The sequence below is a fragment of the Balaenoptera borealis genome (genome assembly GCF_965194805.1).
Source record: "Balaenoptera borealis genome assembly, chromosome: 20".
NCBI lineage: Eukaryota > Metazoa > Chordata > Mammalia > Artiodactyla > Balaenopteridae > Balaenoptera > Balaenoptera borealis.
In genome coordinates this window covers 7886379-7903382 of record NC_138879.1, presented here as the reverse complement: position 1 = coordinate 7903382, position 17004 = coordinate 7886379, and the positions used below count along the sequence as shown (strand labels likewise).

Genomic DNA, 17004 nt, shown 5'->3' with positions numbered 1-17004 from the left:
ATACACTATTGATACTATGTATAAAATAGATAACTAGTGAGAACCTACTGTATAGCACAGGGAACTCTACTCAGTGCTCTGTGGTGACCTAAATGGGAAGGAAATCCAAAAAAGAGGGGATATATGTATATGTATAGCTGATTCACTTTGCTGTACAGTAGAAACTAACACAACATTGTAAAGCAACTATACTCCAATAAAAATTTAAAAAAAAAAAAAAACAACATTAAAAACAGTTACGTGCCTAATGTGCTATATCACACATATACCACCAGGTCAAGCCAGTAAATAAAGTAATTTAAGTGCAGTGTCAAAGTTTAGTTAAATCCTGAGATGTCAGGTCTAGCACTGTGGCTGATTAAATGTGTATTAAACTGAATGAACCGTGGGTTATTAAATGTGGGAAATGCCCTTTGGCCATTTGAGGCTAATCTCCAGAAGAACTTCTTGCTCCTTGGTGCCACTGTCAGATGATTTGCCTGTTCTCCTTATTGTGTCGAGTTGTTCTCTGCCCTGGAAACCAAGCACTCTGCCTGAGAGAGACAGGGCTTTTCATTACAGTGTTTCCTAACCCGGCTGATGTTGGTGTTTGCCACCCTCTGGGAACTGGAATGCAGGAATTTGGTAGCCCCAGCTTCTTGCTTGCTTGTAGAGGTTTTTATGACATTTAAACACTAAAACTGCAGTTTACTGAAAAGCGTGGAAGGAAGAAATAATTCAGGGAGATAATATTAAACTGCAAAGACTGGAGCTGAGGCTTAATCAGCTGCCAAAATCCAGCTGCAAAATCCTTCCTTTCTTTAGCCAAGCTTTATGTTCTCATGTCTTTAATATTGTCTTACTTTATAATTTATTTCTGTTTTGCTTTGTTAGTCCTTGGTCCTACCTGAATTGTCACTGGTGGTGATTTGAGGGTGTAAGGCAGCTCTTGGGTGGGGTGGGGGGTGGGCAGCTTTAAAGTCTCTGCAGGTTTCATGATTCTTATCCTCAGGTTATGGCTAATGTTTTAATGTTTGACTGGAAGGGAGATCATTTCCCCTTTTCTCTAAAAAAAAAAAAAAATCTATTTTTAAGTGAGGTTTGTATCCTCTTTTACTCAAGTCCCATGTGTTTTTCACTAGACCTCACTGGGCCGAGCGAGGCTTGGTTCCCATCCCCTTGGTTCTCCTGCGAGTGTGGTGGAGAATGTGGTCAGACTCGCCTTGTTGTCTCTCAGTCACACCACCACCTTCCAGCAATTTTTGTAGACAAGCGAAAACCATCTGGGAGCTTTGTTTTAAAGAGCTGGGGGTCTCTACCTTAGGACACAAGCAGCTGGTTTTAGTCAGCACTGAGATGTGGTTTGAGGCTGTGGAAAAGCACATCCGAGAGTGTTTGAAGTTTTATAAAAATTGATCTCGAGTTTGTTTATTAGGACTGAGTAACACATTACTTCTGGGCTTCAGGTTTCTCTCTGTCATAGGCACACCTGGGAAAGGTCCAGGCAGACCACAAGTTCTTATGCAGGGAGTTTGCCCCTGTGTTTAGGAGCATGTTCTTGTTGGTTCAGTGGCCGACTTGAGACATATGCATGTGGATTCTGAGGGACCCTCCCTCTGCATACGTATAGAGAGGTGTTTCTTGTTCCACTGCCCCTTCAGGATTATCTTAGCCTCCAAGATAGGTTTATAGAATAAGCGGGTAAGTAGCAAAATATGTTTCAGGCTTCCTGTTTGGAGACATTTTGTCCAGCCCAGGAGGATCGTGAGAAGTTCTGCTCCAGAGAGTAGTGGTCACTGTGCAATGCAGCTGCTGTTAGGAAAACACAATTGACTGAAGTCCTCCCCTTCAGATAGGCTTTTTCCTTCATTGCGGTTTAAGACTTTTGTAAGATTTCCAGTGGAACTTAGAATTTTCTGGAAGCAGAGGGAAAATGTGCTTATGTTCAGTACCTTGATACAGAGGTTTCCTTATTCAAAGGGATCGAAGGTAATACATGGCATTAAAGAGGTTTAACATTTTAGACATCATTTTAATTTTTTTATTTGAGCCATTCCCTCCCTGTAGGAAAGGAGACAGATCCTGTGTAGCTGGTAAAACCAAATTTACTCTTCTCTTACTTATACACCCGTTGCCCCGACTGCTGAACCCCACCCATCTTAAAAGGGTGTCGGTGGCCTGTTTGCCGGATTGCGTGGTATCAAACTGATGCTGGAGTTTATCCTGCCTGCTCACGAGATGGCTCTGGTATGTGTGTGGTTAGTGCCAGGTCTGTTCGCGTATCTTATTCTGCGGCTGCTCCGTTCGACAGGATCTGTACTTTGAAAAATTTGGCCAGTTTGATTAAATGATTATAAAGAGTCTTGCTAACTTGAGATGCTTAATTAACAGTGTTTCGTGTGAGTGTGTTTCTCCAGAGCTGGGCTCTGGATTCTTACTGTCCAGTACAGTAGCCACTTGAACACATACAGCTATTTACGTTAATTAAAATTTCAGATTGCTCAGTAGCCACATGTAGCTAATGACGACTACAGTGGACAGTGCAGATACATCATTATCACAGAAAGTTCTAGTGGACAGCACTACTCTAGGCTTCAGCGAGCTAATGGTGGCTGTGTTTGCCTTTATAAGTTTATAGAATAGCTGCCCCTGATTTGTTCCTAAGTTACTGAACAACAGGGAAGTCAAGTAACTTATAAATAGAAAAGTATGTTCGATTTATATTGGGTAATTTACAAGGAAGTTTTTTTCCACACTGGAAACTAGGAAAAACATAGGCGTTCTTAAGAGAAGAAAAGGTTTTTCTTTAAGCCCCTCCCAACCATCTCTTAAAGGAGTGGGTGGTACCGGCTTTTCTTTGGGGCTTTCTTGGAGGTCAGTTGAGTGTCAAGAGATCAGATTGGATGTTAGTTTCTGTGGAAAGTCAAACATAATCATGGGAATGTTGATGTTCTAATGTCAGAGTGGGTCTGCAAGTAACACAAGTTCATCTCCTTTTTGCTTTTTGTTCATTCCCACCTGCTCAGTCAGATTCTTTAGAATGATTATGTGGTTTGGCAGGTATTCAGTTAATGAATCACTTTTTGCCTTATCCCAGCCGGCTGGCAGAGGGTTGATGCCCTATGCTTTGTCAACCTCATCTGCCCTAAAAATGTTCTCAGCGTAGCCGTATGGAATATCTGAGGGCAGAATTTCTGTGGTGAGGAGAACCTCATATGGCATTTAGGAGAAATATATTTTTGATTGGGTATTGATTAGTAATGTTACTCACCTGCTTGGACTTAAAAGAAATCCAGTATGTGTAAGTCCGTTGGGTTACATTTGTAAGGAAAAGAAACTTCTGCTGTGCTGAGCCTCAGTGTGAGGTAGCAGTGCCCCAAATCTAGTCCATAAGGCCCGTCTAGGGAAGCCAGGTGCAGGTCGGGAGCAGAGGTAGAAGAGTTGGAGGAGAATAGTAGAAAGTTCTATGATAGAGGAAACATTAAAGCATCTGTTGCCTGACAGTTTAGATCAGTTATACAGATACTTTTTCAGTATGTTCACTTTATATATTTCTCATTTCCATACAAATAAAGACTAAAACCATAAGAAAAATCGTATATGATAGAGAATATTTAACAATTGAAATGATCTCCGATTCGGGCCATTTTTTGGTTGATGTGTGTATTTGTGTCTAATGGGAGGAATCAAAGCGATGTTATGCCCTCCTCCCATCAGAGTGCTATGTCTTACTCAAAAGAAAATCTTTTTACTGCCTTCTGCCTTTGTTTAGGCTGAAAGTGAAGAAACCAAGGAGCGTCTGTTTGAATCCATGCTCAGTGAGTGTCGGGACGCCATCCAGGCCGTTCGGGAAGAGCTCAAGCCAGATCAGGTAGGACTCTCAGCTGAGCCACGGGCTCTTGTTCTGGGCTGAGGTCCTCTTCAGTCTGTGTGTCGCATTCTCAGTGCATTGACTCTTAGCCACCGTTGTATTTAGGTGTGGTGATTGGCTAGTGAACAGCAAAAGCCTCTTCTGGGCTCCATCAGGTTGAGAAATTCTTCTCTGTCTACCCTGTTTCTCCTAGTGGTTTCACGTATTACCTGTTAAGCTTTGATCTCAAATTCATATCTCCAGGTGGATTTCTCCAGTGCCCCCTTTCTCTAATAATATCACTGTGATTCATTCAGGCAGCTAGGCTGAAAACCTCAGAACCATTTTTGTCTCTTTATTCCCTGTCACCAGAAACCCTGTTTATTCTCCCTTTGTAATTTCTCTCTCCTCTTGTCCATTCCACCCGTTTCTAATAAGCCCTTTATATTATGCCTGGACTACCACAGAAGTCTCCTGATTGCTTTTCCTCTCTTGGTTTCAGTTTGGTTTTCCAGACCTTTTTGCCAGAAGAACAGACTGAATCTGTCTCTAGATCCTATTTCACTGCCTACTTGTGAAAAGCCCAGTGATTCTCTGAGGTCTAGAGCAGTGGTCGCTAAACTTCTATGATCATGCACCCCATAAGTAAAATTGAGCATTTATCTCTGATACATTTATTTGTAAATTATATACCTTATTATTCAACTGATTTGTGATATAGAAAATGTATTAAAATAAAGTTTTTAGAATTGAGATAGATATAAATAGAAGTTCTAGTTTTCTTCTTATACCCCTACCCTGAGGGTTGTGTGCACCCTACTTTAGATACCACAGTGTCTAGCAAATACAGTTCAAACTCCTTGAGCTGGCATATGAGCCTCCGCTGGGTGTTTCGAGCCTGTTTCCAGTGTTGTACTTGGCTACTTCCCTGAGTCTTCTGCCTCAGGCTCTTGTGCTCACTGTCTTATTATGCCTGTCCCACTGCAGTGCCTTCCTTACACTGTTGTGCTTTCCCCCCTCCTCACACCTGGCTTCTCCTTCCACTCCCTTTTCACCTCTCCAAACGCTGGCTGTCTTTCAAGGTGTGGCTCATAGCTCACTGTCTCTGAGAAGCCTGCCTACACCATCCTCGCCCACATCTCTCCATTTTCCGAATATCTGACACTTGAAGCTATAATTTTTGTTTGATAGTTAATCAAGCGTTGCCTTTTTAAAAATTTATTTATTTATTTATTTATTTTTGGCTGCGTTGGGTCTTCGTTGCTGCGCGTGGGCTTTCTCTAGTTGCAGATAGCGGTGCGCGGGCTTCTCATCGCGGTGGCTTCTCTTGTCGCGGAGCACGGGCTCTAGGCATGTGGGCTTCAGTAGTTGCGGCACACGAGCTCAGAAGTTGTGGCTCGTGGGCTCTAGAGCACGGGCTCAGAAGTTGTGGTGCACGGGCTTAGTTGCTCCACGGCATGTGGGATCTTCCCAGACCAGGACTCAAACCCGTGTCCCTTGCGTTGGCAGGCGGATTCTTAACCACTGCACCACCAGGGAAGTCCCAGTCAAGCACTGCCTTTTAACATTTTGTGTATTGTTTTATATTTACCTTTTCGTTATATTTTTCTTAAGATTATAAGTATATTAAAAGTAACTATATATTTCTTTAATCATCTGCCGTAGTACCTTCTGTATGAAATATTCAATAAATGTATGTTGGGCTGTAGTCGCGTGTTTCCTCCTCCTGTAAAGCTGCCTTTATGTATTATACTTCCCTTGATTCATTTAGCAGGTACATACAGAGCCCCAGCCTCTGTCATTCACTTTGAATTCACAGCAGCTGAATTCAGCAGACACCTCACAGAATGTAATGAATATGGTGATAGCAAGGTGTTTCTGTTGCTGCTGTAACATTACCACAAACTTAGTGGCTAAAAACAACACAAGTATATTATCTTACAGTCTTGGAGGATGGAAGTCTAAAATGAGTTTGTAGGGCTGCATTCCTTTTGGAAGCTCTAGGAGAGAATCCATTCCCAGTATTCCAGAGAGTGCATTTTCCTGCATTTCTTGCCTGTGGTCCCTTCCTCCATCTTCAAAGCCAGCAGCATAGCATCCTCTCTCCTGTCTGACCGCTGCTTCAGTCCCAGTATCTTCTCTATATTGTTGACCCTACTGCCTCCCTCTTATAAGGAGCCTATGTTTGTGTTGGCCCCCCCTGGATAATCCAGGCTAATTAAGAGATCCTTAACTTCATCACATCTGTAAGGTCTCTTGCCATGTAAGGTAACATCTTCACAGGTCCCTGTTAGGATGTGAACATCTTTAGAGGCCATTATTCGGCCAGCCACAAGGCAAGAGCTAACAGCACAAGGCATAGAACTTGGGTCTAAGACACAGGTCTTAAAATGGAACCGAGGACCATGGACTGTCTGCCTTAATGCTTTGGGTCTGAACACTGGACACAGTGGACAGGAAGCCTTACTGGCCGTTACTCTGAATCCTCTTACTCAAGTCTGGTTTTTAGATGCCGGTGGCAACTGAGTGACCCTGTCATTCTGGAATATACGCAGTAGATCTCTGATATTTGAGGGCCCGTAACTTACTAGAGTCTGTGCCTGTATTCCAGGGCACTTCGGGGACCACACCGTTAAATGAGGTGGTCAACCTAGAGGGGCGGGGTAGGGACGGCGGGAGGGAGGGAGAAGCGAGAGGGAGGGGGTATGGGGATATATGTGTATGTACAGCTGATTCACTTTGTGGTACAGCAGAAACTTAACACACCACTGTAAAACACTTATACTCCAATAAAGATGTTAAGAAAAAAAAAAATCGAGGTGGTCAGAGCCAAGGATAGGATCAGCCATTTTATCTTTACCTTTTCACTTTCTGCAGAAACAGAGAGATTATACCCTTGAAGGGGAATCGGGGAAGGTATCTAATCTTCAGTACCTGCACAGGTAAGGGTTGTGATGCTTTTACTTTTTAACACTGTATGATGTATCTTTGGAACAAAAGAGTATATATAATGTTTATGTACGTTATAATTTATTGATACATACTAAAATCTGAATGCATCTATTCACATTTTATCATATGAGTTTTGAATTTGTATATTATTCTAATATACATATAATTTAAAATTTTTATACAGTGTAAGAACTAGAATACAGCCAGTAACTTTGAAGCTCCTTGTGGCCCCACCCTTGTTGATTCCTCCCCCTCTTCTGGAGCTAACCACTGTCCTTCCCGTGCCAAGCTCCTAGAGTGACTGACTCTCCTCTGTGTTCTGAATGTTTTACATTGTCCCTTTTATATTTGAGTTCAATTTCAACTCAAGTTTAATTCCATCTGGAGTTTATTTTTGACTGAGGTAAGGATCTATTTCACCTTTTTCCATGAGGATAATGGATTATTCCAGTGTATGATTTATTGACTGTTCTGTCCTTTCCCCGCTGATCTGCAGGAATACATTCCATTTTCTCCTTGCGTGCTCTATTTTTCTGGACTCTCTTCTGCTCTGCTGATTTATTTGTCTGTACTAACACCAGCACAGTGATTTACTATAACTTTATCATAAGTCTTGGTATCTGGTCGAGCAAGTTTTCCCCACTAGGTTTCTCCTCAGGCACATCTTGACTGTTTTTCTCCCTTTGCTCTTTCATATGCATTTTTAAATCACCTTGTCAAGTTTAAATTTTTTAAGAGGTAGATCATTTTGTTTCACAGAGGAAAGGAGGAAGAGTGACATTTTTCGAACTTCCTGGGGAGAAATAAAATTCCACTTCTCCTCAGATTCTCTTTCCATGTGACCTTGAAATTTTAATTTCTTAGTCACTGCTTATAACTTTTTAGTGAACCTGGCGGTATTTTTAGTCATTCCCTTGCCCCCTCTCCCTCTTTTATAAAAACAAAACCATAAAAACTCCTCTCCCTGCCTTAATCTCCGTTCTTAGGGGATTTGGTGTTATGTGAATGTCAGATTGACTGCTAGATGACTCGGGTGCACAGAATATCAGCAAGAACGGCCCTTAGCCGTCTTCTGCTTCAACAACCTAAGGAGAAAGAAGAGGCTCCAGGAGGTTAGGGGACATGTTGGTAGTTAACAACCACAGCAAGGCAGAGGCAGTTGATCAACTTCCTAACCTTGAAAGACCCAGAGAGCTTCAACAGGGCTCAGGAAACTTTCAAATTGTGAAGCCCCTTGCCCTTGGATCCATTCTCCCACCTCCACATGTGGCTAGTATCAGGATCATAATCAGTTAGGATCGGAAGCCAGCTTTGGGGTAAATTGAAGTCGAGAATCAGGTAGCTCTTGTATTTTAATAAAGATGTATCTAGACTCCTGTATTACTCTGAATAATAGTTACTTTATTTTGAGAGTTTGATTTTTCTGCAGAGCTTTAGAAAAAACCATCTCATGACCTTTCCTCCCATTTCTCAGAAGCATCCACTTTCGGGAATTCCCTGATGGTCCAGTGGTTAAGACTCCGAGCTTCCACTGCAGGGGGCGCGGGTTCGATCCTTGGTCGGGGAACTAAGATCCCACAATCTGTGCAGTGTGGCAAAAAAAAAAAAAAAAAAAGGCAGCAGCAACCACTTTTAATTCTTTTTTTTTTTTTAATATTATTTATTTGGTTGCGCTGGGTTCTAATTTCGGCAGGCGGGCTCCTTAGTTGTGGCATGCGAACTCTTAGTTGCAGCAAGCATGTGAGATCTAGTTCCCTGACCAGGGATTGAACCCAGCCCCCCTGCATGGGGAGCGTGGAGTCTTATCCACTGCGCCACCAGGGAAGTCCCTACTTTTAACAAATTCTTTTGGTATTTACCTCCATGTCTCTAAATGACATGCGTTATGTTGCTACTTATTGATTTTTGGCTTTCAGCATTTCTTACCACTTTCCCCTACAGCCCTCTCTCACAGATGCTACTCCCGCTCTTCACCCTGACCCCTCTTGACCTCCCATCTGACTCCTGCACAGGCTTCCTCATTTCCAATGCCATTAAAAATGAATTAATTAATTATTTTGCCACGCCGCACAGCATGTGGGATTCTAGTTCCCCGACCAGGGATCAAATCCGTGCCCCCTGCAGTGGAAGTGCAGAGTCCTAACCACTGGACCATCAGGGAAGTCCTGATTTTAATTTCTAAGAACTCATTTGTGTTCTTTGAATATTATTTTAAAACAGTGTCTCATTCTAACTTCACAACCACAAAGTCTTCACTTATCTTTCTGAAATTATTAATAATAGTTGTCTAAAGTTTTCTTCTCCCTACATAGTTTGGTTCTTCCAAGTTGCTTTTTTTTCCCCTCTCAGTCTTGGCCCCTTCTGTCTTGTTACAGGTTTCCCTTAAGTGTCTGGTGATCCTTGTTCATCCACTCCTGTTAAAGACTGTGTCTTGTCTGTTGGGAGCTCTGCACACTTGCGTGGAGCTCCTCAGCTGTGGCTTCACTGTAGGTGCTCTGGCTCTGCCCTTTCACTGAGGACCCTGACTCCAGAATCTTGAAGGGTTTTTTTCCTTGGGCTGGTCAGATTCTCAGAATATATCAGGATCATATATATGTTCTTATTCTGGAAGCCGAGTAGGAGAAGAATGCTAGGAGGTCAGCCCTCAGAACTTGACAGTCTCTTAACCCCCCTGGTTCATTATGGAGCCCCTGACCTCAGCTGTGCCTGTATCCCCTGTCCCCAGGCCTCTTGTATATCCTCCATCTCCCAGGATGCCTCCAGCCTCTGCCACAGTAAGATGGGGATCTAGAGGCCCAACACTTCTTAAGCAGACTTAAATAGTTACCATGTTTTTAATTGCCAAATATTAAAGGACTTTCCAGATGGTCCAGTTAAAATAAGCAGGCATCACGTATAGTCTCCGGTATATACACACATTTAATATGCAAAACCCTCCAAAGAGAGTGTCCGTCGGTATTTTCTGAGAAGGGGAGGTCATCAGCTGAGCAGGAGCAGCTGTTGTGCGTGTACGCCATCCTTACAGTGTGGGCCAGGCAGGTAACTAGTCCTTGTTCCAGGAGCTAGCTTGCCATCCATTAGTCATCTTAAGGACCAGCAGTGTCCTCTGAAATGAGTAGCTCTCTGGCTCTTTAATAAAGATACAGAGGATATAATTCAAGCTAAAATCAGATTTTGTCGTAAGGTTTCATACTGGTCCCCTGCAGTTAGCCACTGAACAGCAGCCAGAATTGAAGGCCCTTGGAGCTTGAGGCCCAGGCCTGACAGCCCTGCGATATGACACGCCCTCACCCCCATAATCCCCTAGGGCAGTCCCAGCTTGTGGTCCAGTGCTCTTCCCAGAACATCAGCTTCCCTCATCATAACCTGAGCTGACATGTGGTCCATTCCAGCTACCTGACTTACATCAAGCTGTCAACAGCGATCAAGCGGAATGAGAACATGGCTAAAGGCCTGCAGAAGGCAGTGCTGCAGCAGCCGCCGGAGGACGACAGCAAGCGCTCCCCCCGGCCCCAGGACCTGATCCGGCTCTATGACATCATTCTTCAGGTGACCCTGGAGGGCTGGGAATGCAAGAGCCTGTCCTGTGTTTGTGTTGGACACAAATGACTGAGCTTTGCATAGCGAAAGGGCTGTGACAGCCAGGAGCTGTTAGTGTCTCGATAAAAGACAGAGGTCTTGTTTTCGTGCCAGTTCAGCCATCCGTGCGTGAGCCCGATATTCAGACGTGTTGCTGTGTAGACACTGTAAACCACAGGGATTCACTGAGCACTTCCCCTGTGCAGGGTGGTCTCCCGCACGCTGTGGAGCGTCCTGGGACCTGAGGCCACTCTGCCTCGGCCCACTGGGAGCTCACCAGTGAGTAAGCTTGTGAGACCCCTGCACATCTGCACCTACTCGTGTAGATGCCACAGGAGTGGGCTGTCTGAAATGAGAGTTGAGAGCCGGAGAAACCCCCTCTAGCTGAGAGGGTCCGAGAAGTCTCTGCAGGAGGTGGAGTGTGACTGAGAGAGAAAGGACGCGTGAGCTCTCCGTGTCGGAGAGGAGGGCGGAGGTGACACCAGCGGTGGCTGCTGCCGAGTCACGCGGCACAGGCTTCTTCCCGTCATTTGAAGCCTAGACTCTCTCGTTTTGCCCATGTCTGTTCTCACAAGTCTTCCGTCAGACTGTCAGTGCGAGGCCTCCTCTTCATGAGTTTTCTTGTTGGATCTGTTATGCAGAATCTGGTGGAATTGCTCCAGCTTCCTGGCTTAGAGGAGGACAGAGCCTTCCAGAAAGAGATAGGCCTTAAAACTCTGGTCTACAAGGCTTACAGGTAAGTTCCTGTGGGACAGACAGGGCTCTCCTCTACCATCCAATGGTTCTAGAAGCCTTGGGAGCATGTCCCTGGAAGGTTGGGTATATGATCAGAGAGCAGTTAGCCCAGCGTGTTCAAGGGAAGTTTCAGGTTGTGGCTGGGAGTTTCCAGTGCAGTTTTGCTCTTTGGAAAGGTTGGGGGAGCTGGAAAGCACATACATTACCTGTCTTCTCCCTTCCCTTTCCTCCCTCCTCCCAGTGGAAAAGGGGTAAGTGTTGGAAAAAGCGTTAATTAGCAGAACCAGAGCGGCTGATTCAGGGAAACTGAACTGAATTGGGGGAAAGCTCAGTGTCTCAGTTTCTTCCATGCACCGTGCTATTTGTAACTTGGGAGTGGACTGTGTAGCAACACGGGGTCTAGACGGAACGGCTCAGTAGAGCCCTGAGTGCTTTTGCCCTTCCTTTTCTGGCCCGCACGCCCCTGCGCTCTCTGGCTCCTGTCAAAGGCCAGCAGCGCTCAGGCTCTGTTGATCCCAGCAGAGTAATTTCTGTTAAGAAGAGGTTTGTTTCTTTGGATTTGGTTTTTGAAAGACATGAGCAGAGGTGAACGGTTGCGACCTAGATGTGTGGGCAGTTGTGGGTGGGATTTATATCCGGGCAGCATCCCTCCTTCCTGCCTGTCTCCAGCTTCCTCCCTGTGCCTTTTGGGAATTACCTCTTTTTTGCAGAGTAAGCAGTAAGTAAAAGACAGTGGGTCAGCTTTGGACCTACACTTGTCGGCTCCGATTTCGGGGACAAGTCCGCAGGTTAGGCTGGCAAACTGGAACAGTGAGAACGGTGGGATCTCCCGTCCCAGGCAGTGAGCCTGAGGTTCAGAAACTTTACAATTTATTTAGCCTAAACAGCAAGGAAAGCCTTGATCTTGGGTGATTTTTGCTTAAGAACACTGTGGCTCTTTCCTTCCCCATCAGGTGTTTCTTCATCGCTCAGTCCTATGTGCTGGTGAAGAAGTGGAGCGAAGCCCTTGTCCTGTACGACAGGGTCCTGAAATACGCAGATGAGGTGAATTCTGATGCCGGAGCCTTCAAGAACAGCCTAAAGGTGAGCTGTTGGTCTCTCCTGTTTTCCAAGCGCTGAGCACTTTTGCTGTGAGGCTGCGACGCCTTCCCAGACTGGTCCTGCCTGGTCAGCCATGGCATGTGGTACATCCCTGAGTGCCTAGGAGCTGCGGAGTGCAACTCATGGCAGCATTCCAGGCCCGAAGAGGACTCGGGTACTAAGAGAGACAGCCTTCCTCTGGTTAAAACAACCCTGAAGTACTAGTCTCAGACTCGGCTACATGTTGGGATTGCCTGGGAAGATTTTTAAAAGGCGGATGTCCGGGTTCCACCCTCAGAGATATTGGTTCTGATTGGTGTGGGATCTGGTATGAGCATTGGGGTCTTTTAAGCCCCTCAGTTATTCTCATGTGTAGCCAAGTTGAAAACCACTGGTGAAGCCTTTCCACACGGTGTGCGCCTGGACCAGCAGCAGCATTCGGGAGTTTGCTAGAAATGCAGGTTCTCAGGCCCCGCCCCAGGCCTGCCGAGTCAGAAGTGCATTTTGGCAAGACCCCCAGGTGACTTGGGTATACATCAGAGCTTACATGCTGATCTGGTTTGATTTAGTGATTGTTGAATGGCAGCTAGCTTTTTAAGCTTGTGGACTGCTGTGAGGTTATAGATTCTTAAAGCACTGGTCCAAGGAATCCATGTATATTTTATAAGTAGAGACTGTTTAGAAAAGTGGGCTAGGGTTACTGTTCCTAACGTTGTCACAGCCAGTGTGAGAGGGGCTGCTGTTGGGGCACTCGTGTCTGCTTGGAACAGCCCTGGGCTCGGGGGTGGGGGAGAACTCTGGTTTCTGCCTTCGGAGAGCTTGTGGTTTTGCTGCAGCCACGGGACTTGCTGAATACAGAAGAAGATAGAGGGCGAGGGCAGAGAAATAGGAAGGAGTACGTGGGAGGCGGCTGTGGGCAGAGGGTGGGCTGGCGAGTGTGGCAGTGTCATCTGGTAGGGTGTCGTTGGAATGTGGAGACAAACCAGTGTGGATGGCTTATCTCCGGAGAGAAGTAAGAGGCGTTTAACAAAAGCCCATCTGACCTAATGTGACGGCTGGTTTCAGGGGAAAGCGTTAGGGAACAGAGGCGTAGGGGATTCAGCAGTATCCAGACCTAGTCAGTCAGGTCTTTCCCAATTTGCCGAGTAAGAGGCTGAGGCAAGAGGATGGCATTGCCCTTGTAGAAGGGGTCAGTGGGTAGGGGCTTAGGCCCTGGAGCCAGCCGTCCTAGTTCTGAAGCCCTGCCCTACTGCCACTGGGAATGTTCTTTGGCCCCTCTGTGCTTTAGTCTTCTCATCTGTAAAATGCAAGTACAAACTATCTCAGCATTATCGCGAAGATGAAATGAACAATTAGGTGAACTACTTAGAGCAATGCCTGGCACGTAATGCATTTAGTATATGATGAATTTGTTAATATTACCATTGTTGTCATTATTATTTCCAGGCAGTATTACTTAAGCCATGGCATAGATTTCCCCCTTTGAAACAGGTTAGTTTTTGTGTGTTGTTTCTTTTAATAGGGAGACCATTTAATAAAGTCTAAAATCCATGAAGATACCAGTGGGGTCACTTAGCTCAGGTTAGTGTGGTGCGCTTCTCTGGCCTGACCCCAGCTCACGAGTCCCCGTTTTCCACACTGTTACAGGACCTGCCTGACGTACAAGAGCTCATCACGCAAGTGAGGTCGGAAAAGTGCTCTCTGCAGGCGGCCGCAATCCTGGGTGAGCCGCCTGCCTGTTCTCTGCGGCCTGTCTTCTCAGACTCCCCTTCACTGCTGCTCCTCTTCTCTCCCACCCCCTATGCCACTGTTTTAAGATTGAAAGGGGCTGTTTTGGTTAATCTGTAAGTAGTTTTTTCCTGCCATTCCTTCTGCCGCATTGAGGCATCAGGTTATGTGGAAGAATTTAGAGGCATCAGGTTATGTGGAAGAATTTAGAGAAACGCTGTTGTGCTGTCCGTTCTGCCTATCAGTGTCTTGCATTCAACGGTGCTTGCTTCGCTGGGCCAACCACATTGGTTCTGGGGTTAGTTGTCTGTTATCTGCACTGCTTCTCTCTGAGTTTGGACTCAGGAGGGACAGGGCTAACTCCCCACAGATCGGCTACTTTTGCTCTTAGGATTTAGAACCCAGACGTGTGATAGGTGTCATTCGTGACTGTAGTGTGTTGTAAGTCCCTGTTCTTACTGAATCCTGTGAAACTTTCAGATACAAATGATTCCCACCAAACAGAGACCTCTTTCCAAGTCAAGGACAATAAGGTGAGTCTGGGCTGTGGCTTTTGAGGAATAAAAAGAATTCATAACTTACTAGGAATGTGTACTCATTTGTAGAACAGAGGACCCTAAATTTCTAAGTGAACACCCTACTTCCCTCCCTTCTTTTACTCAGGACCTGAAAGCTGCCTATGTGAGATTTGTTAGGTGTCATCCAGATGGTCCCAAATAGAGTTAAGAACCTGCTGTGTGCCCTGGCTAGGAGCTCTGACTTGGACATCGGACAGGCTTATACCTCAGTCCCAGCCCACCTCTCTCAACCTCTCTAGATTTCAGTGACTCTCGATTATAAAATGAGGACATGAAAGCCCCTCATAGGGGTTTGTGGGGATGGAGTGAGATAGCACATATGAGCTCTGAACTGGGTGCTCGGCCCGTAGTGAATGTTCCACCAGTGGGCTGTGATTAACATCTGGGTTCCTGCTTTTGGTTTGACTTCCAGCCCCTGGTCGAACGGTTTGAGACATTCTGCCTGGACCCTTCCCTCGTCACCAAGCAAGCCAACCTCGTGCACTTCCCGCCGGGATTCCAGCCCATCCCATGCAAGCCTTTGTTCTTTGACCTGGCCCTCAACCATGTGGCTTTCCCCCCCCTTGAGGACAAGTTGGAGCAGAAGACCAAGAGTGGCCTCACTGGATATATCAAGGGCATCTTTGGATTCAGGAGCTAACCAGGCTCCTCCTTGGGGGCAGGGGGAGATTCTGACTCTTAATCTGTATTGTGAGAAAACCCCAGCAGCTTCCATGATATTAAATCCAGGTCTGCATTGGCCCAGGGCAGAAGTATAACATCCTCAACCCTGCATTCCTATGTCTTGTGTGTTTGTACACTTCCATTCTTAACCAGGGTGCTAGAAGGGCACCCTGTTGTCTTCTGATAAATATGTGCAGGGTCCTGTGTCCGTCCCTCCTGGAGGAGGGGCCCCTGCCATCTGGTCTCATGTGAGCCTTTGGTCAGTAATGTGCTCGTGGGGGTCCACACCAGCACAGATTGGGGCTGGGAATGTTTTGTCGTGTTTCTTCAGTACCATGGATTTGAAATGAACTCATTCCTGCTGTGAGCATCCAGAATCCCTTGAAGAGTTTGTCCTTGACTAGGAAACATTGGCAGCCTTATTCCCCTTCACCTCCAAGTGAAAGTTAAGAAGTTTCAGAACAAGCAAAGAGCTCTATTTTTAGAAGAAATATGTTACACTCAGAAATGATGAAAACAAATCTTATATTAAAAGGCAAAGATGCTGGATACTGTGCCCATTCTTTGCACATCCTCATTCACGTCTGGTCCCAGCTCTCTCCTCGGGAACCTTGTTGCAAGATCCTGTCGTGTCATGTGGGTCCTGACTTCCTGGCAACGTGGGTATGTCTGATGCCTGATAAGAGTGATAGAGGCAAAAAAAAAAAAAAAAAAAAAGAGTGATAGAGGCACTGTTTCTGAAGAGTTCCCAACCTGTAATTTTTAGATGCCATTATATTTTCATCACTTCCCTTCCTTACCCTTTATTTTTTCTTCGTCACTCGTTTTTATTTCTATTATAGTATCAATAATAGGAGTCACAGAAGTAATGTCAGAAAGCAAGGAATAAAAGTGACTTAAACATGAGATGCATGAAACCCTCTGTGGGCTCAGAGGTGCCTATGTTTTCCCAGTGAGCTGCAGAGGGAATCGCCGGAAGTTAGGAGAGGGTGGTGGGAAGACAGATCAGATGTGTTTCTTAGACTTGGGCGTTGGCAGGGGCTTTCGAGATGCTCAGAGATAAGAACTCTTCTCCCCCCAGGATTTGCTTTGGGTCAAAGAGTCTCAGGAAGCTGATCTCTTTTTATTTTAATTGAAAGTTTCATCATTTCATCATCTGTGCCATGCAATTTAGGGGTATCTTTCTTTCCTCTCTCCCTACCTCCTTCTGAAGATACAGCACAGATTATCTTAGGTTGAGGTCCTGGATTTTGGTCCTGAAGGCCCGGTCAGTGTTCCTAATGGGCTGGGGGAGCGCCGGGGGCCTTTGTTCTCTTCCTCACCCTCGCCCCGCTCTCCAGTGCTCTTGGCAGCACCAGGGCTGTGGTCCAAGGTTCTTCATCTCCCTCACCTCATTCTCACGCTGACCTGGGCTGCAGCCACAGCTGGGGCGTCCTCCAGCGTCAGGACGCCAGTTTGAAGCCCCACTGTGCAGGCGGTCCTCCAGCCTGCTTGTGCCAGTGTCTGTGGCGCTGTAGGGGTGCGGCCGGGGCTGGAGAAGCTCCGTCTGTCCTCATCTGGGAAGATGTCCCTTTGTCTTGCTCACAGTAAGTCCTTCCAGCCCTTCCTGCTCTCTTTAGAGTGCTGGCATACGGGGGCGGGGGGAGCCAGAATCCCGAGTCAATCATTTTGACTGAAGATTTTCTAAGCTTTCTCTTTCTCATGAAAAAAAAACACACCAGAAGTTCCCCTCCACCTGGTGGCCCTGCTGGCTGCTCTGAGTAGCAGTGACTGTTGTCAGCCAGTGAGGCTGTGACAAGACGTATTTAGTATCAAAACGCATATTTACCTAAGAAAAAGGACCTGGCAGGGCCGAGGTCT

At 45.9% G+C, this 17004-nt stretch overlaps 1 protein-coding gene across 3 annotated transcripts in view; it reads left to right on the top strand.

Annotated features, from left to right (window-relative positions):
* SRP68 (signal recognition particle 68) overlaps nt 1–15693 on the top strand; it is a 29399-nt gene extending 13706 nt beyond the window's left edge. Inside the window, exons 9-16 of one of the 3 annotated variants that reach the window (XM_082371179.1) lie at nt 3752–3850; nt 6707–6771; nt 10174–10330; nt 11002–11096; nt 12049–12178; nt 13823–13898; nt 14384–14436; nt 14894–15693. In XM_082371179.1, the coding sequence (XP_082227305.1) occupies nt 3752–3850; nt 6707–6771; nt 10174–10330; nt 11002–11096; nt 12049–12178; nt 13823–13898; nt 14384–14436; nt 14894–15121 (903 nt within the window). In that variant the 3' untranslated portion in view covers nt 15122–15693. The remainder of the gene's footprint in view (nt 1–3751; nt 3851–6706; nt 6772–10173; nt 10331–11001; nt 11097–12048; nt 12179–13822; nt 13899–14383; nt 14437–14893) is intronic. The other 2 variants (XM_082371181.1, XM_082371180.1) reach the window with 2 other exon arrangements.
* Nucleotides 15694–17004: the final 1311 nt, after the last annotated feature.